This window comes from Macrobrachium nipponense, chromosome 35 (genome assembly GCF_015104395.2).
Source record: "Macrobrachium nipponense isolate FS-2020 chromosome 35, ASM1510439v2, whole genome shotgun sequence".
Taxonomy (NCBI): Eukaryota; Metazoa; Arthropoda; class Malacostraca; order Decapoda; family Palaemonidae; genus Macrobrachium; species Macrobrachium nipponense.
The window spans coordinates 56,407,978-56,435,477 of record NC_061096.1 but is presented as its reverse complement, the minus strand read 5'-3'; the positions used below and the strand labels follow the sequence as shown (position 1 = coordinate 56,435,477).

The following is a 27,500-nucleotide window of genomic DNA, read 5'->3' as shown; positions in this document are numbered from 1 at the left end:
TTTTATTTATTTTAAGGGTCTCGTTATTTTTATCATCTTCAAAACGTCCGCATGTTAAGGTCAATCTGCAGGGAATGGAATGACTAGAACATTATTGATTTGATTAACTGCTTGGTATTTATATCCCTTTTGCCTTTTTTTTCATCACAGGGGAACAATGCGGACGTCCAGGAAGGCCTGTTAATGGCACTGTCTCCGCGTCAGGTCGATTCTACTTCCCCGGAGAACGAGTGGCCTACAAATGTCTGGAAGGGTTCGTTCTCTTCGGAGCGGACGAGAGGACTTGCCAAAAGAACGGAACCTGGAGCGATGAGGTCCCACTGTGTGGTGAGTGTTCGCTTGCAGATTTCTTATGTCCTCGGAGCATCAGAAGCGTCAGAGGTCGAATGAATTTATATAGAAATAGTTGCAGTACTAGAAAAGGTAGTGACTCGTTGGACGAGTGGTTTTCGCGCTCGGCTACCAATCCGGTGGTCCGCCGAAGTTCGATTCTCAGCTCGCCCAACGCGGAATCAGAGGAATTTATTTCTGGTGATAGAAATTCATTTCTCGATATAATGTGGTTCGGATCCCACAATAAGCTGTAGTTACCGTTGCTAGGCGACCAGTTGGTTCCTAGCCACGTCAAAATATCTAATCCTTCGGGCCTGCCCTAGGAGAGCTGTTAATCAGCTCAGTGGCCTGGTAAAACCAAGGTATACTTAACTTACTAGAAAAGAGAAGAGTAAATGTCTTAGGTTTTACATAATAAAAACTGAGTCAGAATATCAAACTCCTAATTCATAGTATATATCAGGGAATGCTCTTAGCAAGGGAATGGAAAGGAACAGATAAATGTTTTATATCCCTTTTTTTATATGTCAAAATTTTGTGTTATTTTTGTTTTCGAAAATAAAAGAATTTATTAACAAAGCCGAAATGAAAAGTGTAATACAAATGAAAAGCTAATGAAGACTGTAAATTAATGCAAATGTCAATATGAGTTTCCAGTACCATAGCATAATTAATGTATGTATATGACAAGTGCCTTTTAAAATCACTTTCGCGAAAAAGCGAGAATATTTTTTCCGAATTCTGCGCATTTTCGTATATCGTACTGAAGCCAAGAATTCCAACTTTTAGAAAACAATGTTATTTGTGGTTTTACTGGTTGTTTACGGTTAAAGTAACTGCTGTCAACAGTCGTGCAATGTAGTAACAACTGAGAAGAAATTTGGCACTGGATAATGATTTCAATGACGTCCACGAAAGAATCTGGACTTAAGACACTATAATTTTCTAACAAGTCAAAGATATAACAAGTAAATGGCCCCCATGTCTTATCTGTAGGTGAGGCCGTGACATGATCATCTATCATCTTTCTCAATGCAGACAGGCACCAATCATGCGAATTTGCAACAAGCACGGAAATAACTCGAGCCTTATTAATATTTTTTATATTAAACTGTACACATTATAAGAGGACATTTTGGATGTCAGTGGTGTCACTAAGACTGGGCCATTTCGGATATCTCTAGGGTTCTAGACCTCATTCGTTGATTATTTTGAATTCTAGATAAAGACCCAAAAGATCCCTTTTCCCCAGGTAAAGTTATCGTAGAAAGTCATTTATTACTCTTTTTATATAATATATATATATATTACTATATATATATATATATATTATATATATATATAGATATATGTATATATATATATATATATATATATATATATATTATATATATTTATATATTATATATATATATTATTATATATATTTCTCGGCCAACAACAGGACAAAGAAATAAGCTAACTATTCAGTTAAGGACATAGATGCCTTCCAAGTTTGGTGGCGAAGGTAACATAATCATAATAAACGGCCAATTTCAAGGATATAAATACTGACATGATTTTTGTTGACATTGTTCTTGCCACGCTAGTCAAAGCTTAAATTTTTTTCTTTCTTTTTTTCTTAAAGAAAACGATTGTGCCTGCTTTGTCTGTACGTCCGCACTTTCTTTTTTATCCGCCCTCAGATCTTAAAACCTACTTAGGGTAGAGGGCTGCAAATTGGAATGTTGATCATTCATCCCCCAATCATCAAGTATATCAAATTGCAGCCCTCTAGCCTCAGTAGTTTTGATTCTATTTAAGGTTAAAGTTAGCCATAATCGTGCTTCTGGCAACGATATAGGCCAGGCTACCTCCGTGCCGTGGTTAAAGTTTCATGGGCCGCGGCTCAAACAGCATTATACCGAAACCTTGATTATACGACCTACAGAAAATTCGATTAAATTCGGCACATTTCTTACTTGTTTTCTTGGATGAAGGAATGAGTGCCATATGTTTTACTTGCGTAATGTCTGTATACGTTCAAGTTACTGAAAAATGAGTGCCTTCTTTGTGAACGAATTTACATGAGTGTGCGGACGGAGACAGATATTTGCATATATTATGTACGTTCATTACATTATCGTGTAAGGGTCATGAAATGAGTTGTTATTTGCTTGCGAATGATGAATAATCTAAACACGTTAAAACACCGATTTAACATGAAAATTACCTGATGTGATATACCGTTGATTCAAGTGCAATCACGCGTAATCATTGCAGTTGCTTGTAGCTGCGCTTGTGCACGTTGAAAGTGTGTCGATTGATACTCCCATTGTCGATTATTTGCATCGCTGATTCCTTTGAATAGTCCGAGAATCACTAGTGTCTTCCTTTTAAAGTGTTCAGAGTATGAGAGTGATCTTACCCTCAGTTAGTAACAGTGTCAAAGAGATCACGTTGTATCAGGTGAAGATACTACAGACAGCTGTGCTGTACCAAATTGGAATAAATGATATAACCAAACAAAAACTTCTTTCAGTTTTCTTCTGAAGATGGAGAAAGAAGCCCACAAGATTACCGAGTATAGCTTGTTTGCTTGTAAGTATAAACGTAGTATTAAAACTCGAGTACTTTCAGTCCCTAGCTGTGGCCCTTTCTCAAGAGATGTGTAGGTGGTCAGACCGGGTTAAGGCCCAGCATTCTTTTGGAACTTTTGAAAGTACTCGAATGTTAATACTATGTAAATACTTACAAGTAAACAAGTTATACTCGGTAGTCTTGTGGGTTTCTTTTTCCAAATAAGTTTTATCCTCCCAGATCTGTTGCTGTACACCAGAAACGAATGTGATCTCTATTCTGCTCAGTAAATAAGATCCACCTAGATGTAATACAGATTTGTTCCGACATCCCAGGATTCTCCTATTAAAAGTAGTTCTAGGTAAGTATAGCTAGGAAAAATACAATACCAAGAATTTGTGATTTTTGAAGGTTGGATTCTATTACCACTATTGGAAAAAATCGCGATGAGCAGTGAGGGAAACGGTAGGGGTAGTGTGGGGTAGGGGGGCATAGACTGTTTTTCAACCTCAATAATAGTAACACGTACTGCTGAGAAAAAAAATATCATAATACAAATTAGTCTACGTAATTAGCAATTGCCTGAAAGATATTTTACCTTGATGATTTATAAGTAGTTGTGAAGAATTTGAAACCAAAGAATTTCCTTTCGTCGTCTGCTGAACTTTTTTCTCGTAACTTTTCTTAAAATGTACGAAGAAATATTATACCATCTTTTAGGTCTGGGAAGGCGTTACTCGAATTTTAAAGAATAATTTTTTTTATGGAAGAAGATTACCATAATTACCATAAAGACTCTACTTGCAAAATTTTAAAAAATGAGTAAGTCTTTTAGTATAAATTGAGAAAGTATGCGACAACGAAACTGGAGAACAAAAAGTGAATGATTGAATTCTGAAGCGATTTTCTTCAAGAATTTGCTAACAAGAAACTCGCGAGCACTGTCGTTATGGCGTCACGGTGTAAATTTGACTCGTTAAATGTCTCCAGACGTGTTACACGTTTAATTTCTTACGTCGTTACGTTACGTGACGAGTTGATTTTTCTTCTCCGCGAATCATTTGTGGATATTGCAGTAATGTAGGAAGGTAAATGATGATTCGTTGAAGTATAATCTGGATATGGTTCATTTCAATATTATTTTTTTCTGAATTTCTAGCAAAGAAAACAGTTTTATAGAAAAATTCCTTATTATCATTATGGATTCGAGAAATTCCCATGTAACCTTAATGTGTCTCAATTTAAAAGGATATTGTTCAGATTGTATGATTATGTTAGGAGAATTTCACAGCAAACTTTAATTTATTTCTGCTAGGTAATTCGGTAAAAGGTTGAAAGCAATCACTTTCCGGAAGATTAAGCCTTGCCTATTCTCCACACAGCGACCACAAAGATACGATCTTCTTCATCTCGTCACGTACGTAACTGAAAAGACGTCCGAAGTTTTCCGAAATGGAAAATGGACATCAGAGACAGTGCACTGGCATCGTGAGCGAAAGTGGTGGTAATGAGTCTCCTGACTTCTTCTCCGGCGGTTTTAGTTCGGTGTTCAACCGTGTACGTTCTCTCGCCACGAGAGCTTCTGATGACGCTGCAGAAATTCCAAGTAGAAAATAACCTCATTGTAGGGAGAATGTCTAGGAAGTATCTTACAATTGCATACTTAAATGCTCCTTACACTTACGGTTATATCATGGATCATAGGGCTCAGGAAATGAACTTTTGTGTATGTATTTTTTTGGGGGGGTTCAGATTTTTCCTGAAGGGGTTGAATTAGTAGCAGTAGATTGTAGAAATAAGCTGCAACATAATACATAAATATTATCAGTCTTTGTCTATGTAATGTTAATTTAGTCACGTTAGGTTCGCAAGGTTGTATTATGTACTAATAGGTTAAGACCACTTACAAAAATGGCCATAAAAAGTAAATATCCAAGTCTAGCTCCTGATGGATATAATTCCAAGAATAAAAAGACCTGAAATTATTTTTCGTGGGAATTTTGGATTGGGTAATTATTGTCTTACATGTTTGGTTTCTAGTGTTCAGCGTTTATGCGCACACACACACACACACACACACACACACACACACACACACACACACATATATATATATTACTGCTGGGGTCAACAGAGGTAACACACCTCGAGCTTTTTTTTTTTTTTTTTTTTTTTTTTTTTTTTTTTTTTTAAGTGAGACTGGTGCCACTTAGCAACGATACGACCCCAGACAAACAATCAAACACACACAAGTGTATGTGAAATATATACTATATATATATATATATTATATATATATATATATATATATATATATATATAAATCTCTTTCCTTTGGCTTCTATCGACGAGGCTTGAGAGGGAACGCTTGACTTCCGGGAACAGAGTGAAAGGGAAAGACTTGATCTCGTGAGGAAACTTCGAGACGTTTAAGATAGAACGCCATGTCCAGAATATTTAATGTATATTTAACGTGACTTTTTGTGACTTGACTGCTAGCTTGCTATACTATTATTGCCATTAGTAAGGAAAAGTATAAAAGATAGTGGAAGAGGATGAAGAAAAATGTCATCTACATCACCATCACATTATTATTATTATTATTTATTTATTTTTTTTCTTTGCTCTATCACAGTCCTCCAATTCGACTGGGAGGTATTTATAGTGTGGGGTTCCGGGTTGCATCCTGCCTCCTTAGGAGTCCATCACTTATTATTATTATTATTATTATTATTATTATTATTATTATTATTATTATTATTATATCCATCGACCCACAAGTATACTTGAGAGAGTCAGAAGCCCACTGACCCAAAGGTGAAGCACAAGAGGAAGTGAAAAGGAGATGGATAAATACCTGAGAAAATTCCTCTTTAAGCAGATTAAGAATCATGTAACGACTAAGTGGTGTGAAAATTTAACTAGGCGTGAACTTGATAACTACGTCCAGGCAGGAACATTTTTATGTCATTAGTATCGTATAATGTGAGAACTAGCGTTGGTCTGCTTCTTTACTAACTTTATTTTACGAGTATTTCAACAAACGTAAGTCTATAGAGAGGCACCTCCTCCTGTAACTCCTTTTTATACAGAAACGACGCCTTCGTACATCTCTGTAGCTGTATATGGGGATGGAATATGCTTTGCTTACTTTCTTAACCCCACAAAAGCCCCATTTGCTTCTCCCCCTTCCCCCTCCCTGCTAAGTATGTGATGCATTGTTTCGAGAAAGAGCGAGGAGGAGGAGTTCCCTTTCTACTTCGCGTAGCGAGAAGACAAAGGTGGAGATTTATGCACCCCTTCGTCATAGCGCTCATTGTCCAGAAGGCAGCTATTTTCTCTTCATGGATGATTGTTCGTCAGATATTGTTTCATCTGAATAATGTGCGTGAATGTGTGCTCTTTTTTATTATTTATTTTTTTTGGCTGAGAGGAAAGTCTGGGTGTTTCGTGCCTCTTAATGTCCTCGATAATGAGGTTGTTATCGTTTCGTACAGATCAAAATCGTGACGTAGCATATTCGCGTCAGTGTTTGGGTGGTCGTTGTGACTTATTTACCAGCTGGAAATCGCACATGGAACGCTTCCGTTTTGTAAGCCGAACACATACACACACACACACACACACACAGTACCATGAAAAGGAATTGTTTCTAGCCACGCATTATTGTGACATCGGTAGTTACGGGAATTTGGAAAGTAATCATCTGTTCCGTCTTGATGAATGGTTATTACATACATCGTTTGAAGTTTGAATCGGATATTGCAAGTTAATGATATTATTCTCTCAGAGCTGGATTTAAGAAATCAAGTGGTTCAAGCTGATTCGTGTAAAAGTCACAGGATTCACTTATACTGCTATGATGAAGTCATTCGTTCTTTCGATTCGAGACTAAATAATTTAAGTAATAAAAAGCTCACCTAACATGGAACTTCAGATTTCTTTTTTTTTTCGTCTTCCCATGAGAATATAAGGACTGTAAAGTGTGGTGTAGTCTACTCAGCGAAACAGATTTCGTAGATAAAGAACTGTGAAAAGCAAACTGGTTTTTGTTTTCTCTTTTACATACGTGAAAGATGTAAATGTAAAATCATTTTAAAGTTCAAATATTGACGTTTTAACAATAAATAGCATCAGAAGTTTAATGCGGTTGTTTTTGTATCGCTATTTGCAGAAGTTCATAAAAGATTCATGTAAAAATGACACTAGTTCCTGCTTTGCTTTAAATGAAATGAAGAGATATATGAAAAAAAAATTCTTTATATTTATAAGGGAGAAACGACAGGAAGGTCGATTTTGAATAGCGCTCTAATGGAATTTCGGTTAAACTTCATAAACAGGCGAAGAAATTCTCAGAGCCGTATATAATATGCAACTCCCCTGTTTCACTGGATACGGAGTGCTGATTCCACTTTTGTTTCCCTCTCGTAACATTTCTGCAAGAGCCTCTTGAGATCTCATTGACTTCAGGAATTCCATATCTATCCCACAACAATATACAAATTTATATTATCCCAAAGACGTCCTCCTTCATTATCGCTCTTTTTTTAATTTCTAGACCATGATATTATAAAAAAAAAATTTTCTTCTGCCATACTGGTATGGTGGTTAGTGTTGTGGCTTGCCACTTGGACGTCGCGGGTTCCTGTCTCCCCCAGGTCGATGAAAAAGCACTGGCTCTGTATCATGATCAGTTACTGCTGCAGTGTTGGGTCCTGCAGTGAATTGCTGAAGCCAACATTCTTTGGAAGCTTGAATTTTGAAATGAATGGTCCCTCTATGCTTGTTCCATATGAATAGGTTTCGGCTACTGAAATAATAATGATAATAATCATCATCATCGTCATCATCTGCTGTCCTTCTTTGACTTCCTTTGCTCTGCCCTTCATGCCCATGTAAATGCCCCGTAGTTATCACCTCTATCATTACAACTCTTATATAAATGGACAGTTATTCCTCACTCATTCCTTAGGAACCTTTCCCCCTCATCTGGACATAGTTTTAACCTCTTGGCCAGCCAAGCTGTCACGCTCTCTTCACCAAGTTGCAAAATCTCATAATGATATAGATAAGCAAAGACGTAAAGGAGATAATCTGAGAGACTGTAAGGTAGCAGTCCCTGTCTTCTATCACCAGAAATACACATCTCTCACTCCTCAATGGAATGGCCGAGAATCGAACCCGCGACCACCGAGGTGAGAAGCAAACACCAAACCAACCACGCCACTGAGGCGTTGGTGGTTGTGTATGAGTTCGGTATTGCTTTGAAGTATTCAAAACACCAGTTTTTGCCCAGCGTTTAGCCACATGATATAATTACTTTATTGGGTGTTGTCATGTGCATGTAGTAGTCGGCTGCTTTAAAGAATAGTTTCCCAAGAGAACGACCGTAGGTGAAACTTTATGCTTATTACAGTGCGAGGAAAGTCTTCCGAGCGGATGACAGATGGACGCTCGGTCCACTAATGAATGAATGCAAATTAGAGTTATTAAGATGAGGAGTGTGTTGTCTTGGAGTGGTGATAGGCCGCCGGCTATTATTTTTTTTTTTCTTTTAACTGTTGCCCTTTTCTTTCTCCTCTTGTGATGAGTTTGTCATTCTTTCCTTCCATTAAAGTATTGTTTACGTCACCACTCATTTTGAGTTCATCGTACTATGAGCTTAGAACGGAAATGAAATAGTAAAGAAAACGAGGTCGAATCGCTTGACTCTTGATAATTCATTTTGCTTGTAAATTTAAAACGTACTTTGCCTTCTCGACGGGAAAATCGCGGACCATAGCGGAGCACCTCTGGAGGGAAATGCACCTCGGACTTGACTCACGCGCTTATTAAGAGGCGGTTGCATCACAGAGCATTAACATTTATATTGGAGCTCTGGCGGAAACTTCTCTCGCCCACATGGCGCGAAACCGCGCGAGCGAGTGACTGCGCGCCAGACGGAATCACTCTAATGTCTCCCTTCCCCGAAAGGAAAGCTCATTACCTTTGTTTACATTCTAAATGGCTAGCGTGTGGCTGCTTCCTACATTCATTTGGTAGCCTTTTTCCTCTTCTCTTGTTTATGTTCGTCTTGGGTATCGTTACTGGTTGAAAAGAGTGGACAGTTTTTTTATATTCTTTTCTGTTGTGGTAGATTTACTGGTCATTGTGGGCAATGGCCCATACGAATAAAATCTTACAAATAAACGCTACAATTAATATTTTTCCTTTTTGAAGGAAGTGCTTGTTCTATTGACCGCGAACAAAAGTTTTCAGATCAAGAGACTGTGACTCATTTTTGTTACTCATTCTAGTAATTATTTAAATACATGTTTAGCATATCTCAGAGGAACAGAAAGTTATTCGCACATTCTAATTATTGGATCATCCGGTCTCGACTAAGTAAATTTAATAAGATACTTTCGTCAAAAATCAGTAAATTTAATAAGATATTTTCGTCAAATATCAATAAGTACACACGCGTCTTCTCTCTCTCTCTCTCTCTCTCTCTCTCTCTCTCTCTGGCTGAAATTTTTAATTTGGCAAGGAACCAGTTTCCGTTGGATTTACTTGTCATTCTAGACATGAGTGTCAGTTGATACTGATATCGTCTTTAGACTCTGAAGCTGAAAAAAAAAATTGCGAGTTAGAGAAGGAGAAAAAAGTAAGTGTTTTACCCATCGTATCGGAGGGTAACATTCCATTAAGGCGTCAGAGATGTGTATTTCTGGTGATAGAAGTTCACTCTCGACGTGGTTCGGAAGTCACGTAAAACCGTTGGTCCCGCTGCTGAATAACCACTGGTTCCATGCTACGTAAAAATACCATACCACACAAACGAACAAAAACACGAGTGCATCACCACTCTTATAAAATTTTTTTTGTAATGAAATAAGAGTCCAATTTCACATTGAAGTCATATAGATAGTCATATAAAAGAGCATAATTTACCGAAAGACCGCCATCTTCTCAAATTTCCTTGGAATTATGACTGACTGCTGACCTCTCCTTGATGAAGACGCTCTCATATACAGGTGCTAACCTTTCCAAAACTCTTCCATTGGACAACTCTCGACCGATTTCCGCCAGCTCTCAGTCCTGATGAACAAGCCTTCGTGGATTGCAGATTGATGTCCTCTTTAAGTTTGTTGGAACGAAAGGCGGAATATTCCCGAGTCCGAGTAAAAGGCAGCCTTTCTGGTTTTACATATTCACACAAGTCGAACGTCAAACTTCACTTCAGTTCATGACAAATATTTTTCATTGATGGAAGAGATGTAGTTTTATAAATTCCATTTTATGTGATATCAATTGCTTTTGAGGTTTAGGTAGCTCAGGTGATTTGGAAGATTGTAATTGTGGTGAACCTTGTCATGGAATCTTTATGTATCTGTTAATGATGATTCACTGTGATTTGGAGATAATGTCGAGGTTCATAAACTTAACGTAAACTGTATAGATGTCAACATTGCAAAAGCCTGGGTTGCATTTGAATTGGGAGACATAAAATAACACAAAATGTTTTCTCTCTCTTCTAATAAAATAACACAAAAGATTTTCTCTCTCTTCTAATTAGTTATTTAACTCAGCCGTGGGACAATTTCAAAAACGTTATCCTTTTATTTAATGTACTATCGTTTGATATTTTGATCTTCACTAAATGTTTGATGAAAAAGGGCATAAGTTATAAGGAAAAGCTGAAGTAGGAAGCGTTAGGTAAAATGTAATAAAACAAATTCTGAAGTAGCAGTTTTGGATTACTGTTACTAAAGCAATCGGAACCTTCTCATTACCAAGTAAGAAATTTGTTCAAGCGGTTGGAATTCATCAGACAAAATCTTCTGGACTACTTGGGCGAAATTTGGTTTGTCAGGAAAAATAGAAATTATGGACGTATTTCCTCCGCCCTCATTCCCTCTATGGTTTTGCTTTTAGTTTGTGACTCACACAGAGGGATGAATCAGTTGAGGAAGGTTGAGGGATCACGGACAAGGTCCTAATAAAGGATGAGAAAGAGATGATGAACAACTGGGTGGAGAGAGAAGTGACACAGGCCGGTGCTTTTAATGGGCGTACCAATTCTTTGACAAGTTTTACCCTTAAAGTATGCTTGTTTGTTTTGCGGCTCTTTTGTACAAAATTTCATGATCAAAACCGTCCATCAAAAAAGACCTTTCTATCTTGATTGGTAAAAACTAAAAATTTAGTTAGCTACTTACTGTCTTTTATCTTCTTCAGTCCAGGCAAGAGCAATAAACCCCATCACGTACTACATTTTAGAGGGGAACTTTTTTTTAATAACCTGTCATATTTTCTCTCCTTGCTGTAGGTTTGTTTTCTTTTCCTTTTATCTGTGCTTTCTCCTTATACTCTTGCTGATTGTGATTTCGTCCTCAAATTCATATATTCCTTATACCAGACCCCGTTTTCCCCTGTGCTAACTTCCTTCTTAATGAACTTACAACTTGATTACATTTGCACCCGATTTTTCACTCTTTCTTTTCCAATTGAAATATGTATTTTCACTTAACTATAACCAATTTGTTCTTCCGTCTGTTTTGTAATAACACGCAGTCTGATAATCTCTTTAACCTCCCATTTTGTTCTTTCCCTAGTATACATCCTTCTCTGGAAAAAGCGTTTCCAAAAATCAAACTTCCTTCAAAATGAAAAAATATCCATAAGACACTTCCCAATTTCACATCACACTATACCTGACAAAAATGAGACCTCTTTCTTTGACCCTTTCTTTTGCATTTGAACAACTTGGCATAACCACCTTTTTCATATTCTCGAAACACAGAGAGAGACACAGACTCAGACTATTCTAATTATGACCATTCTTTTCCATTCCATGGTCCATTCACACCCATTAGTTTATCTGCTTTTCTCCTGTTACTCTAAATCTAATGTATACAATTCTCGAGCTAACACATTTGTATTTTTAAAGCAGTCTCCAGAGTCTTTTGACACTACATATGCTACCCCTGATGTAGCTCTATACCTTGCAGCTACGATAAATACGATAATTTGTTCTTCCCTTCCATTACACACTGCCTCCAAAAGTGTCAAAACAAATAGTTATCTTTCTTTAACTCAACTTTCATATACTACGTCTCTTTTGCACCATGCTCACTCTCCTCAAAGACCTCAGGACTTAGTATTTTCTCTGTTTATTTGTAGTATCAGTATAGAGCATGGAACTTCAAACTATAGCCTTGGTCATTTGTTGATTTACTTTCCCGGCTATCTAAAGGAATCACCAAGTGATTACCATTGGACCATTGGACCTCAGGAAGTATTTCCTCTCACCAAGGAGTCCACACAAAATACTTGGCGTTCCTTTGCCTTGGAGCATATTGTATCTGTGTCTGAATTACATATATACACACACACATACATACATATAGTACATATATGTGTGTGTAGATATACACATATGCTGCAGCAGCATTTAATAAATTAAGGAGTGTCTTTGGAGAGGTTATCCCCATCCCAGACCTAAATCTTAAGACAAATATTTGTTCAATATCATTCTCCAATATTTCCGTCTCAAAAAACTGATTAACAAGAGACAATAGCTTCAAGTTTCTGGAGGGACGCAAAAAAAATTGATCTCTCTTAAATGATGAGAATAAGAAACTCAAGGTTAGCCCAATTTGACTGCAACAACCCTGTGTAACCTCAACGAACTTGGAAGACCGAGTGTACCACACCCAACTTTTGTGTGGATATTTGTATCTGCGTGTTTTCAAAAGGAGGCCTCTGTTTACCCTTGACGAGCAGTGACACACCTATTGGCCATGTCACTATTATTCACTTGTATGATATATATAAGAAATATACTTTTTAAGCATAAAAAGAGCATTGCCCACAATCACACACCACGCACTTACAACTCACTCACTTGAACACACACACGTGTAGGCTATATATGTTTTTTTCCTTATAATCAATTAGAGGAAAATATCACAATAATGACTGCCACTTCCATCCGCTAGCCGTTTCCTATACACTGAAGGCTCATCAATAGTCCATTGAACCTCTCATCTGTACACTTTGTCGATCGCATGTACTCTCTATCCTCCTGGATTTTAAGAACCTTTCTTTAATATCGCTTACGCTCCATGCATCCAAATCCTTACAAGCTATCCTCTCCTGCTTCCTCCTTACACTTCCCAATTGTCTGCTATCTCCAGGTCTCTGTTTGACCAAACTGTCTAAACTCGCTGTCCTCCTCATACCTTTCACCTATGCTAACTTTTGCCACGTACTCGTGTCTCCACGCTCATCACTTTTAGTCCTTCTTACTCTCATTGCACTATGTAAATAGTCATGTCAATAGTTTTATTAACTATTTTTTGGAAGGGGATTCAGCATCAGCAATTCGGTCCACCATCCCTTCACGCATTCCCTTTTAGCTTCCAAAAACACTGTCCTTCCATGACAATCTACCTTGCTACCCTTCGCCTGTCATGCTAACATCATCTGTAACATTTACTCCAAAATATATACACTTCAACCATTCTACCTTTCCTCATCCAAGATAGTATTCATTGCTTCATCCCCTCCCAGGGTTTTTTTCCCTTCCCCCGTAATGTTGTTTCAAATAATCCTTTGATTTCAATATTCCCCCCCCACTTTCACTTTCAACGTCATCTAAAAAAAATTGCCTCCAAATTCTTTTAGGTACCAGTACTTTCTTGTCACTATACTAATCAACATTACTTCATCTGCCAGCATCAGACACTCTAGATCCCACATGTAAGGAGAGCACTACTTTATGATTACGGTAAACCCATCGACTACTGAAACCGTTTAAGATAACAATAATAATACTTTGTTGCCCAGGCGTTAAGTAATAATAGTGGTTAGCAGAATAGGCAGGATAATTAACCCACGGCGCTGTAGAGGATTCGACCCTTGATAGTTAGTAAACATACTCAGAAAAATGAATAACCATTTTTATTGGATATAATTACTCGATATCAAGCAAGACTTACTGACGCTTCACCAACCTATTCGTGGGAAGTCGATAATTAAAGTCGTTTGGACGTAAGTTGATGTATATTTTATAATTGTCTGGTTTCAAAATTAGCCTTTTATACGATCATACGAAGACGCGCCAGAAAATAATCGTTACCGTTTCCCGAAAGGTAAAAGAAAAAGTTTTGCAATAATATGCGGTAATGTCTTTTATCTTTCTTATATGCTCTTACTAAGCCAACGAAAGGACCTTGAAGAGAGGCGATGGGTTCGAAAACTTTGGAACAAATTCGTTCAACGCTTTCACGTGGAATATAACTTGATCACAAAACCTCGTAAAATGGTGAAGTAGGATATCTTAGATGACAACGTAATATTGTAATTAGGCGTATTCTTGCTAATATGAGGTTTGTTGTTTACAGTGCAATGTGTATGTCTGCATAAATTGAATCGTGTGCATGAATACATGGATAATCAAAGAAATATTGTATGAACGCCGCCGTTGTAAAGATTAAGACTAAAATATTGTGTCTATGTAACGGAACGAAAGGAAATATTCGCTTTTGTTGCACTAGCTCAAGCGGTCGGTTTAACCGCGGAGTTTCGAGGGCAGCAGTCTCTGTGCAAAGGACGACTTGGTACAGACTCAGTTTGAAACGCTCACGGAACCAGACTTCGTCATTAGTCGAGTGGAACATTATGCCTTTGGCCTGCGACGTCGATTGAAGAGTGGGAGGGGTTGGTGGATGGAGGGAGGCTATATATATATATATATATATATATATATATTATATATATTATATATTATATATATATATATATAATAATTATATATATATCATATATATATATATATATATATATATATATATATATATATATATATATATATAGTATATATATATATATATGTATATGTATGTAATACACAAGTATGTATATGTATAATGTATACATATATATAAACATATATGTATATTATAATTATATATGCACATTGTATTCTCTCTCTCTCTCTCTCTCTCTCTCTCTCTCTCCTCTCTCTCTCCTCTCTCTCTCTCTCTCCGCCATGACGAGACCCCAGCGACCGTTCCAGCGTTTCCAGGCCAAGTCCTCGAATTCACTCATTACTCCTGTTTCCCCAGACTCTTGTATTCTCTGATCTCTTAAGAGGCTTCTCTATCCCCATCCCTTATCCGCTGTTTGTTTGTTCACTCAAGTCTGTGCTAATTAAGAATACTGGATTGCCCATTCAATTGTTTTTAATGAAAAGCGAAAATATGTGTAATTTTAGACACGGTATTCGGTAATGATAATAATAATATTGAACTAAGGAACTTCCGTAACGGGGCTATAATATTGACAATTAAGAGCCACAGTAGTGTTAGAAATATATTTCTGTACAATGTTAAAAATTACTCGGAGAGACTTCCCGATACTAGTAATTTTTAACATTGTACAAAAATATAAATTTATCATCACTGAGGCTTTTAATTGTCAATAATAATAATAATAATTCGTGTCTGCTGTTATAACTTCGTCAGCATAGCATTTATCTCTTAACGCATTGTACTACATACGTGGTACTATCAAAATTATATATATACGTTTCCCACGAGCCTGAACAGCAACACAACATGTTATCTACTTCTACAGTGCTCCCGTTTTCTATATATCCGTGATCCGTGTCGCTAACTGCTGGCTCGCTTTTCCGATATATATAATTTCAGCCTCTTTCCAACTTTTCCCTTAGTTCTTAGAGGAAATTAGGTCCCTCTGTTCCTAGTCTCTCTCTCTCTCTCTCTCTCTCTCTCTCTCTCTCTCTCTCTCTCTTTTCATTTTTCCCGATTGATCAAGTTTTTTTTCATAGAAGCATGTTGCGCACAGTGTTTTAGCGATTTTCAAAGGGCTATAATATACAGTTTTTATTTATTTTTTTTTTTTTTTCTGTATGGTCAGTAGTTCTACTTTTTGGGAGCAGAAATGTTATCATTATTGTACACGGCTTCCTCGCTTTTTGCGGTTATAGCTTTCAGAAGTCGGTAGCAGTAACAGAAGTGTGTGTCGTATTTCTCGCCTCTTCTCGCCTTTGAAGATGTAAACCTTTTGAGTTAAAATCCCGACAGTAACGGTTACTACTACTACAACTACTACTACTACTACTAGTTCCACGTTGGCCGAGTGCATTTCGCACTTGGCTACCATTCCGGTGGTTCCGAATTTCGATTCTCGGCTCGGCCAACGCGGAACCAGAGGAATTTATTTCTGGTGATAGAAATTCATTTCTCGATACAATGTGGTTCGGATCCCACAATAAGCTGTGCTGTTAATCAGCTCAGTGGTCTGGTAAAACTAAGATATACTTAACTTTAACTACTTCTACTTGCGCGTAATCAAAGTCTTTTCAGCAGCGTCTGGGAATTCCTCATCAAGTGTCACGGCGGTGCCTGGAATAACAAACGCGAATTTTCCAAGTAGAGCGCAACCCTCCATAGTTTGTCTCTGAGAGAGAGAGAGAGAGAGAGAGAGAGAGAGAGAGAGAGAGAATCAAGTTCGCATATTTTGTTTTTATAGTGAAACGTCATATTCAGACACCCAGAATGGAATCCTTTTAAGGGAAACACTATGATTAAGACGCTTGTCATGCAATGCGTTGTTGAATTCATGCATGTGGATTTATAATGTAGATTCAGATTTAACTATATCTCGAGGGAATGTTTATCTATTAAGGCAGTCTATGAACTAATTTCTTCTATGTTTTACAACTTTTATCAGTCAGAAAGAACACTTCTTTTGAGTCTTCTGTGATGTTGATGGATTATATTATCTGTCGGTCGTGGGATGGTGCCATTTTGAAAATGGATCCTGCAGTTTCTCTTCATAATAATAATGTTCTAAAGGGTTCACAATAATAAAGTGTTGCGAGTCCGTGTATAATTTTTAAAACTTTACAAAAAGCTTTCGAACCCTTCCCTGGGTTCATCTTCAGTCCATTTTTTTTTTTTTTGACTGAAGATGAACCCAGGGAAGGGTTCGAAAGCTTCTTGTAAAGTTTTAAAAATTATACACGGACTCGCAACACTTTATTATTGTGAACCCTTTAGAACATTATATATACTCTCGCGATAGAGAGTTTTACCCAAATAATAACAACAATAATAATAATAATAATAATAATAATAATAATAATAATAATAATAATAATAATAATATAATATAAAAGAAAACCCCCATGTTGTTAATAATGCTTTCGGTTTACCAGAGAATTTCCGCTCGTTCATTTCTACTCTTTGTTTCGTGTTATAATTCACGACAAACAATTCCGTAAGATTCAGGCGAAGCGGGATTCCGTGACATGAAAGTCGTCTTGGCCGAGAATTCGCCTTCCGTGTCGTTGCTTTCACGTCACGTAATTCGGTCACAAATCTAATCCTCCGTATCCCTCAGCGTTCTAAAATAGATGGAGATCTCGAGAGGTTTAATAGCATCGTGACGCTTTGACCATAAACGGGAAAGATCGCGAGATTATTTGGGAGGAGATTTCAACGCAGCCTAGGTAGAAATCGCGGCAGATCCTGTCGCCGTTCTTCCTCGCTGATGCTGCTGGCTGGCGTGGTCAGTAGGTCTGTAGGTTCGGTGATAACAGACCACGCATCGTGGTTGATGATGATGATGATGATACTGATGATGGTGGCAGTGATGAATGTGCCGTAGATGATAGTTTTGGGGAAGGGATGTACATTTTAGTAGGAAGTCATTCTGGTGCTGTTCTGAAACGCTGTCTAGTATAGTCTGGCGTCAGTTGGCAACTGAGTAATCTTTTAATTTCGATGATGATTTGCGTGAGAAGTTTAGGGTACTGTGCATGTTGTCATTTCTGTTCTGTTTCCTTACAATCCGTCTGGTGGGGGTAATTGTTCATTACTTTATACACTGAAGTAAATTAAAATAAATAAATTAGGTTTCTTCTGCCTTCTGAACTGAATAGCAGTCTACTGGGTTCTGCATGTTAAGCTTTAGAGCTGCGATATTATGAGGTTTGTTAAGTCATTCCATAGACCACGGAAAATTAAACTTGACTTCATTTAGGTAATAGTCTCCTAAGAATGGAACCTCTGATCAGAACTTGAAAGGCAAGAAGAGGATGTCACATTTCACGCAGATTTTTAACCCTACGAGTTATTTCTTCATGGTGTGACACGTGGAGATGACTCGGCCTTCAAAAGGTTTCATCCTTTGGATAGATTAGCTGTCGGTGAAGAAAGGATTCTATTAAGAATGCCAACCTCAAGTAAACAGAGAACTGTTTTATTTGGAGAGGTAATGATCTGACTTACGTCAAGTCTAAAACCTTTTTTAAAACTTTTGGCAATAATATTTAAGTTGCAGAACATTTACCATTACATTAGAAATAAAAAGCAAGTATTTTATTTTTATTTAATACAACCTAACCGGTATTTCCCAGCCTTTTCGTTCCAAAGACCTTTTTAGCTGGCAAAAACTCAACTTTCAAAAACTGCATTGTGTGATGATGAACTCACTAACACAAAATAATAATGCCGAACGTTAATTGGAAGTTCCCTATTAAAAATCAGCCGCTTGCCTGCTCAATCACTTGCCACAGGTTGATTACATACCTTAAGCGCCACTCAGAGCGGTTACATCAACTTTGTTACTGACAGGACCTGGGACCGGAATGTAATCACTGTCCCAATTGACTTGGAAGCATTATTCATTCGTTGATGACCTTCATTGTCACTGTAGGCATCATCTCCGCTCTTTCCTTTTTTTTTCCATCCCTCTATTAATACTTTTACCTCCTTTTCCTTCATTGTCCAGGTACGCTGAGACGTATTAAAGGCAAAGGATGATCTATTCGCTCGATTTACGATTATTTAGACTCAATTTTGTACATATTTAAAAGTATGGGTGACCATATTATAGCTGTCTGATCGTATTTCTGTTTTCACCGACTTGTAAAGAAATAAATGTGGAAGGTTTTAAGCAAAAAAATAAAAAATAAATAAATAATAAATAAATAACGATCTTCCTGGTATAATCAAATTTGCCCCTATCCAGCGAGGTGATAATGTCCTTATCAACAGTCAACCATTGTCACTGCCTCCTTTTGTTCTGTCTCTAAGGTTTGAGACATTCAGACGACTATCAAATGGTAAATGATCTGTTCCGAAAAACACAACTTGAGTTACAGAAATGAGAGATTTCAGTAGACACTGCTTTTGAGGTAATTGTAGATGGTCATTATAAACATAGATGAAAATGAAGTACTTTCAGCTTAATATGACTTGTCAAAGGCATTCAGCATTGCATCACATTCACACTATTTATTTTAACTTTATTCTTAAGCAATATTTACTTTCGGTTGAGCGGTTATCTAAGTAAAATGCTATTTCTTGTAGAAACTTTTGTAATAAGTTACCCCACAGGCCTCAAATGTAGGACGTCTCCATCGGTGTCAATAACCTAGATGTTGTGACGCCAGGTTTAATAGACACAATCAATCAGGACGTCTCCTGTTGAATATATGCGTCACGGAGCTGGAGGAAGCCGTTGATGATTGATTGAAAGCGCAATCAGACTGATGATAGCTAATCTTTAGTTTTGGGAAGAAGTGATCACGGGGTAAACATGGGAAAATGTGAGGGAAACTTAAGAAACCTAATGACATATTTGACAGAAAACGGACTGAAACCTGAACCAAAGAAAACCAGTGTTTTGTTTACTGGGCCAAGACAAGACAATTTGAGAATACCAGAAATTATAGGCACTCAAGCTGGGTTATCACTTTCAAAACCTAGCAGCATTTTATTTTATATATATATATATATATATATATATATATATATATATATATATATATGTGTGTGTGTGTGTGTGTGTGTGTGTGTGTGTATATATATATATATATATATATATATATATATATATATATATATATATATATATATATATATATATTAGTATATATATATTGGATATATGATTGGTAAAAATCTGTAACAACAGAATTCCATCTAATAAAAGGAGCCCATAAAAACACCAAAATGTAGAGAGAAAAGTACTATATTTCAGAGACTGCTGTCTCTCTCTTCAGGTATATGAATGAGAAAAGTTTACAGAAAAGGTGGTATTTATACCAAGAGATTCGTCCACAAGTAAGCCAATTTAGGTCACCCCCGCTGATAATCTTCCTTTAATCTTCTTAAGCGTTGGTTGAATGAACACTGCGTCGACGATGTCTGATGTCCAATTCCCTTTTGAGATCTCATATACCCCAGAGTCTTTGGGAAAGACTCTGAGGTATATGAGATCCCATGCCAGGACTGTGACCAATCTTACATCGGATTTACAGGTAAATCACTTCCCAGAGATTAATACAACACAAACGGTCAGTTAGGTATGGACAACAGAACTCGGCTATTTTCAACCATATAAATGAACATAACCATAGAATAAACTGGAATATGTCACGTGTAATTTATAGCAGCAACTGCCGGTACAAGAGTCAAATGATGGAATCGGCCTTAATAAAAGAGAAGCAGGTAATGAACATCTCAAAAGAGAATTGGACATCAGACATCGTCGACGCAGTGTTCATTCAACCAACGCTTAAGAAGATTAAAGGAAGATTATCAGCGGGGGTGACCTAAATTGGCTTACTTGTGGACGAATCTCTTGGTATAAATACCACCTTTTCTGTAAACTTTTCTCATTCATATACCTGAAGAGAGAGACAGCAGTCTCTGAAATATAGTACTTTTCTCTCTACATTTTGGTGTTTTTATGGGCTCCTTTTATTAGATAGATATATATATATATATATATATATATATATATATATATATATATATATATATATATATATATATATAAAGAATTTATTGATTGTGATGGAACAGGTTTTAAGTCTCGACAGTGACTTAGAAATTCTTTCTTAGGGTAATGAGATTTTATACGTCTTAAATCAAATGAGGAATATGTAATAGAGACAGCAGGAAGATCTTACTAAGTGTGCCCAGCAGTGAATGGCCTTTTGATCTAGCATTCAAAACTTTGCTGCTAGTTCAGGGAGAAGATGTGAACGATCGACACCCCTTTCTAAGGATCAAGGGCTACTGAGGCTGGAAGACAAGGTTGCTTTTGAGAAAACACCGAAGTTGGTCACAAATTTCAATACTGTCGGGGACTTCATTGACAAACAGATTAAGGATGATCCTAAGGTCCTTGTTCTAAGGAAAAGAAATTGTGTGGCTGATGAATCCTTATCGGCTAGAGAAGTAGAATGTGGATTACATAGCCAATGAAAGTTTAGTTAAAAAAATACGGTACCTTCATCAGGGCAAAATTGCACAGTAGGGATATTTACGTTCAATGCATATTTTTTAATTCAGAATACGGTTGGGTTATTTTCACTGCGTATTTTATTGAAACTGGCAAAAGATATCATTCCTCAAGGTATTAGTAACTTCACCAACGAAGCCTTGTCAGGAACTTTTCTTTTTAATGATGAAAATTTTTTTCCATTGTACTGTTATATTACTGTGATTTTAATGGTAGTTGATATTTTAAGTAAACTTTCAGTCTAATGATTTGATGCTACTATAACACTGATGTGGAACAGGTTACTAGAGAATGAGACATTCCATCCTTAATTAACGCCCACTACCGATTTTTTTTTACCAAAAGAATTACCTTCATCAAAACAAATTAAATTCTTTATAAGACAGCAGATGTGGTTGGGGGAATGAATGGAGATGACGCAGTTCCAGATCTAACCTGCGTAGATGGAGTGGAATGGGCGTAGCCAGTTTACCTGGAAGGGATGGGCTTGCAGCAAGGGTGGATTTCGCCCATTCACATAAAAAAAAAAAACGAGCATCTTTTCTTTTATCGGATGAGCGGCCTCATTGAAATTCACTTGTGAGAGTGTAGGATTTTTAGTAACGTATTTTCTGTCCTCTACATTATGGCTGCGGATGTTGGTTGTATTTCTCCGGACTTGTGTGAAAAGATGGACGTTCCCATTAGATTTGTGTAGACGTTGCTATGGATTTAATTCCGAAAACAGTAGATTAGTATAAATTATGCTTTCCATAGTTTATATCTTGTGTTTGTTTGTATGGTGTTTTTATGTTGCATGAAAACAGTTGTTATTCAGCAACGGGACCAACGGCTTTACGTGACTTCCGAACCACGCCGAGAGGAAATTTCTATCACCAGAAATACGCATCCCTCACTCCTCAATAGAATGCCCGAGAATCGGACTCGCGGCCACCGATGTGGCACGCCAACACCATGCCGACCACGCCACCGGGGCGCTTTATATCTTGCGTGTAATGTGATATTTAACCGGAGACGAACTGAAAGTTCCCTCTACTGAGCCAGAATGAAATGAAAGACTAACACTATTTTGTTGCATCTTTTAATAGATAATATGAACTAAATAATATGGTAAATAGTTATCATTTTATGTCTCTTATTTTACGCAATTTTCAGTGGCGGCTCGGGGATCATTCACAGGGCTGCTGTTACCTAATTTCTTTTTTAGATTCCTTCATATTAACTGCATAAACACACGCATCATATATATATATATATATATATATATATATATATATATATATATATATATATATATATATAATGCGTGTGTTTATGCAGTTAATATGAAGGAATCTAAAAAAGAAATTAAGTAACAGCACCCCCGGAATGATAGCCACGAGCAGCTTTTACAACTTACTGACATCGGAACTTAAGTTGGGGTTTAACAGCATTAAATCAGCTCTGCTTTGTATAAAAAAAATATTAATGTGAATCCTATTGAAATTCAGTAGTTAAGGCAGCAGAAGAAAAGATAAGAGAGAATTGTAATCTATCTTTCTTGGGCTTTGATGAATTTCTTGCCACGAGAATAACTCTCTCTCTCTCTCTCTCTCTCTCTCTCTCTCTCTCTCTCTCTCTCTCTCTCTCTCTCTCTCATCTCTCTCTCTCTTCCTCTCTCTCTCTTCCTGCGCTCAGATTGTATTTCACAGGGCTATCTAGCTTCCACCTGGCTGAAGAGTGAGTTTGCGAAAAGCTCGGCAAAAGATTGTGCGGATATATAATCGTGAGAATATGAAACGATCCAGACATTAATTAAAAAGTATAAAGGGAAAATTAATCAGTATATTAGAAATGCGTGTTAAGCAACTTATCACTGAAACATGATACCCCTGGCCCATCAAAATAAATAAACAAATAAATAGATAAAGTAATAAAAAAAAAAAAAATAGTATATATTAGTCTAACCGCAGCAACATGTACTAATTTCATCACCCATTTCCATTTTCGGCGTATGTTAGGCGGCCCCGTGTATCAGGTCGGTTACATAGAAGTTCACCTCCATTTCCAGACACATATCCTTGGGTACACTCGATTAGGTCATCATTATCCCCGCAGCAGTATAGTGCTAAGGTTTGCACGCCCTGCCTGCTAGCAGTTACACTACAACTTTTGGATGGACTTACATGGCAAAGGCTTCCGGGGATTAGTTTCTAAAGATGAGAGTTTGAGGGTGATACGCATTTCGGTGATCTCGGACCGGATACGAACTTTGAGCAAATGTAAATTTTTTTTTGCCCATTCCCGAATATCTTTCCAGAGAAAATCGTAATCGTGGTCGCGATTTCATGAAACTCCCGAGGCCTTTCATTCCAACCAGTGAGTCGGACGGATTTAATGATTTAACTACTTGAAATATCATTAAATTTTCCTGGTCAGATCGGTAATAAAATAGTGGAAAAGCAAGTGATTGATAGAGGTAAGTAACTTGAACAGATTTTGACAAGAGAATGGTACGTAAAAAGATAAGGAGAGAGAGAGAGAGAAGAAGAGACGGACGAGGAGCGAGAGGAGAACGAGAGAGAGAGATAGTGTTAAAGCAATTCTTTTCCATCAACGAAACTGTATTTATCACGTTTTTTTAATTACTACTAATCATTGCTATCGACGTACTGGAACCTTTTCCTAGAAGATAAAGAGATAACTTAGTTTATGAAGTATAATGATGCTAATGCACATGACAGGGTGTGAAAAAGGGACCTGAATCAACAGACACTTCAAGTCCCAATCCTTACTCGAGAATGAAGTGAGGCCTTTGAGGCAACAGACAAAACGACTCGAGAAGTTTCCTCTTCTGGAAAACCTTCCCAAGACAGACAGACAAGGATTGCATGCAGTATTCTCTTCCCCGACCTTGGAAGCAAAGTGGAGGTATAATAGGCAAGAATCATACTCCAGGAACTCCCTGAAAAGGAGTAAATGAGGAAAGGACCTTTTGATTATCTCTTGAGAAACCCGACAATTCTGTCTGGAGCGACAATGCCTCGCGCAAATGATAAACACATCATTGTGGTAATAACTGTGTCCATGATCCTACGCTGCATTGTTTAGTGCCCGTCATGGCTTTTGTATGTATTTATTGTTCATTTTTCCCATTGTTGCGCTGACTCACTGCATATTGCTTGTATTACAATGGCATTTGATCCTCGGTGATCCTTGGGATTTTCTTAGGTGGAAATAGTGAAAGATAAATATTGAATGCTTGTGCAAAACGTTTGAAGTTATACTAGATGTGTGTGTATGTGTATCTAGAGAAGCAAAAATGATAACATATAGATGAATTGTTGACTACAGGAAGCAAAATATGGTTATTGAATGCGAGTGAAAGGGAAAAGACGGAAGCTGTTGTAACGAATGAATACTTGGCATGTGTGAAGTAAGATGGTTTTGAAAGTATGGGAAATGTTTATACAAAACGATGGCGTCGTAGGGCGGTTAACGAGAGTGAAATTAAGGGTCAGTGCTTTGGTTAAGTGGAGAGAGGCTGAAGGACAGTCATTTTGTGAGGGTGTGTATATATTTCGGAAGTCATCGGAGAAAGTGGAACTAGAAAGCGCTAGTTAGCTGGAGTGACACAGTGTTGCAACTGAAAAACCTTCATAACTACCAGGAAGCATTGAAGTGCTTGCAAAGATGGAGGTTAGAGCGCTTGATTGTCGGGTATCATGTTACTGATCAGTATCATAAGAAGAAGGCCAACGACGACAGAAACTCGAAGTTATAACTTGAAAGTAAAACTTTTGAAGGAAACTTTTCGAGCTTGATGACTTTGATGTCATGAATATACACGAAAGTATAAGTACTTCCAAACCACAGAACTAGACGAAATCTTCAAAAAAAAAGAAAGAAAAAAGCTAGAAGTTTGATATTAAGAAAGATAATAACTAAACTGAACAAATGAAAATTAATCACGTTAAGAAGGCCAGATTCTCAATCAAAATAGACTCCAAATAACTTCACCTTCCAGGATTTATTTATTTATTTATTTTTTTAAATAAAAGATGGCTACCATCCATGAAAGCTGGGTCGACATACTGCTGAAGGATCTTTTTTGGAGGTGTGCAGTGTGACTAATATTCTGAAGATTTTTACACAGGGAATTCATCCACGAATCCTATTGTCATGACTTTCCTCGAAAGCAGCCCATCCCCCCTATTACGGGAAATGGGTTAATATTAAAATGAAATAATATAAAAGTTTGTGCAATAAGAATAATTCATTTAACTATTGTATGCGTACCTCTCGTTTACCGATACATTTTCATTTAGTTAATTGGTACCTGTGATTTTAAGCTGTGCATTAGCTTGGATTTGATTATTTACACTTATGCAATGATGGTCTTTGTTTGCTCCAACAGATTTCAACTTGGCCCGAGGAAAGAGGAGCCTGCAGAGTGCCACCCTGTGGTCTTATGCCCCGGAAATGGCGGTCGACGGCAACCCCGACACCTGCTCTTTCACGCCTCGGGGACCTGACCCTAGGTGGTGGCAGGTACACCTGGGACACAAATTCAACGTCATGAGTGTTGGTGTTACGATTAGTCCAGGTTTGTAGAGGGTTCCTGTTTATCTATTTTTACTCTATTATTTTCTGCCCTGTGGGGTCCACAATAATAGAAAAAAATGTTAAAAGTTTTTGCATAACTTTAAAACACTTCTCATAGCTTTTGAGCCCTTCCATGGGTGCATCTTCAGTCCAAAAATTTTCGATTGAAGATGAACCCAGGGAAGGGTTCGAGAGCTTTGTAAAGTGTTTTTAAATTATGTACTACGAACTCTTAATGTTTTTTTTTATTATTATTGTGGACCCCTTAGAACCTTATATTATACTCTCGTGATAGAGAGTTTTCCAGCTAAAATTATTATTATTATTATATACCTATTAGTTTATTATTATTATTATTATTATTATTATTATGTCAATAGATGAAATCTATTCACATGACACAAGCACACTGGAGCACTGACTTGAAATTCAAGCTTCCAAAGAATGTTGGTTTCAACCTCCCACTGCCGACCCCACACTGCAATAGTAATTGATCATGATCCAGAGTCAGTGATTTTTCATTCCCGGGGGGAGACGCGAACCCGCGGCATCTGAGTGGCATTCATGACACTACCCACTATACCAAAGGGCCTATGATGCTCATGATTCATTGACGTTGTAGGATAAATCTTTATCCGTGAGTTTGATAGAATAGAAACGTTGCTTAGTAGTACTTCCATAATTGACTGTTGAGAGGAATTCTTGATTTGATTTCGATTGTTTTTCCGGGATATTTGCACTGAAAGATTCACGAGTACTCGAATAGATACTTTTGTTGCCTGGAACCTTTTTCGTAGTACATTCCCCTTACACACGTAACAATTTTTGCATGTGGCGAAAAATACAAAACTTTATAATTGAATACAGTGGATAGTGAGGGACCTGTCAAGTAATAGTAGGATGACCAGTTTGCTGCACTAGTAGTTAACTTTCACGGTGGTTAATCAGAGTTCTAATTTGTTAACAACGATTTCTGTGGTCTAAGTTTCATTGGCTACGAGAAAACTGTAAAAGAATAATCCTAGAGGTTTGGAAGATGTCTGTGAAAGTTAAAAAAAAAAATCTTCTGGTATCCAATTTTTTTTATGTTTTATTTTTTCATTTTTTATTTATTTCTGTTTTACAAAAAGAGATATATTACGTAGGAAAATTTCTTGAACACAGTAATGACCAGAGAGCTGACTGGAAGGGCGTGAAATTTTAGCCTAAGGAAACGTGACCTTTCAGTCCTTTCATTAAAAAGAAATGGCCCTATGAAAATTTTTTTTAACTCACAGTAGTAAACATTATAATCAGATAAATACTTGTGATGATCGATAACTCATTCTTCAACGTAGCGGTAATTATTGCAGGGTATAGAAAGAGACCAGTTGGGTTAAAGATTTTATTTTTTTCACGTCAATTAACATGAGAAACTTCCGAAAATCTCTCTCTCTCTCTCTCTCTCTCCTCTTCTGCTCTCTCTCTTCCCTCCCTCTCGTCTCTCTCTCTCTCTCTCTCTTCTTTCTCCTCATCTCTCCTCTCTCAATTTAATTTTTTTCTTGTCATTTGTTTGCTGAATTAAGGAAGTTTTCATGAACGAAAACGTTGCGCTTTATAAACATTAGATTCCTCGGTTAAATCTCAAGACAAACCTTTATTACACCAAGGAGCAGTGAAATGGCAGGAGTCTGACATGGTAAAAGCTGTAAAAG

The 27,500-nt window shown here is 37.2% G+C and overlaps 1 protein-coding gene across 1 annotated transcript in view; it reads left to right on the top strand.

Annotated features, from left to right (window-relative positions):
- The window catches only part of LOC135208805 (uncharacterized), a 166,857-nt gene that overhangs the window by 126,280 nt on the left and 13,077 nt on the right, over positions 1 to 27,500 (top strand). The window contains 2 exon segments of the mRNA XM_064241336.1: positions 151 to 327; positions 25,619 to 25,807. Of these exon segments, the coding sequence (XP_064097406.1) occupies positions 151 to 327; positions 25,619 to 25,807 (366 nt within the window).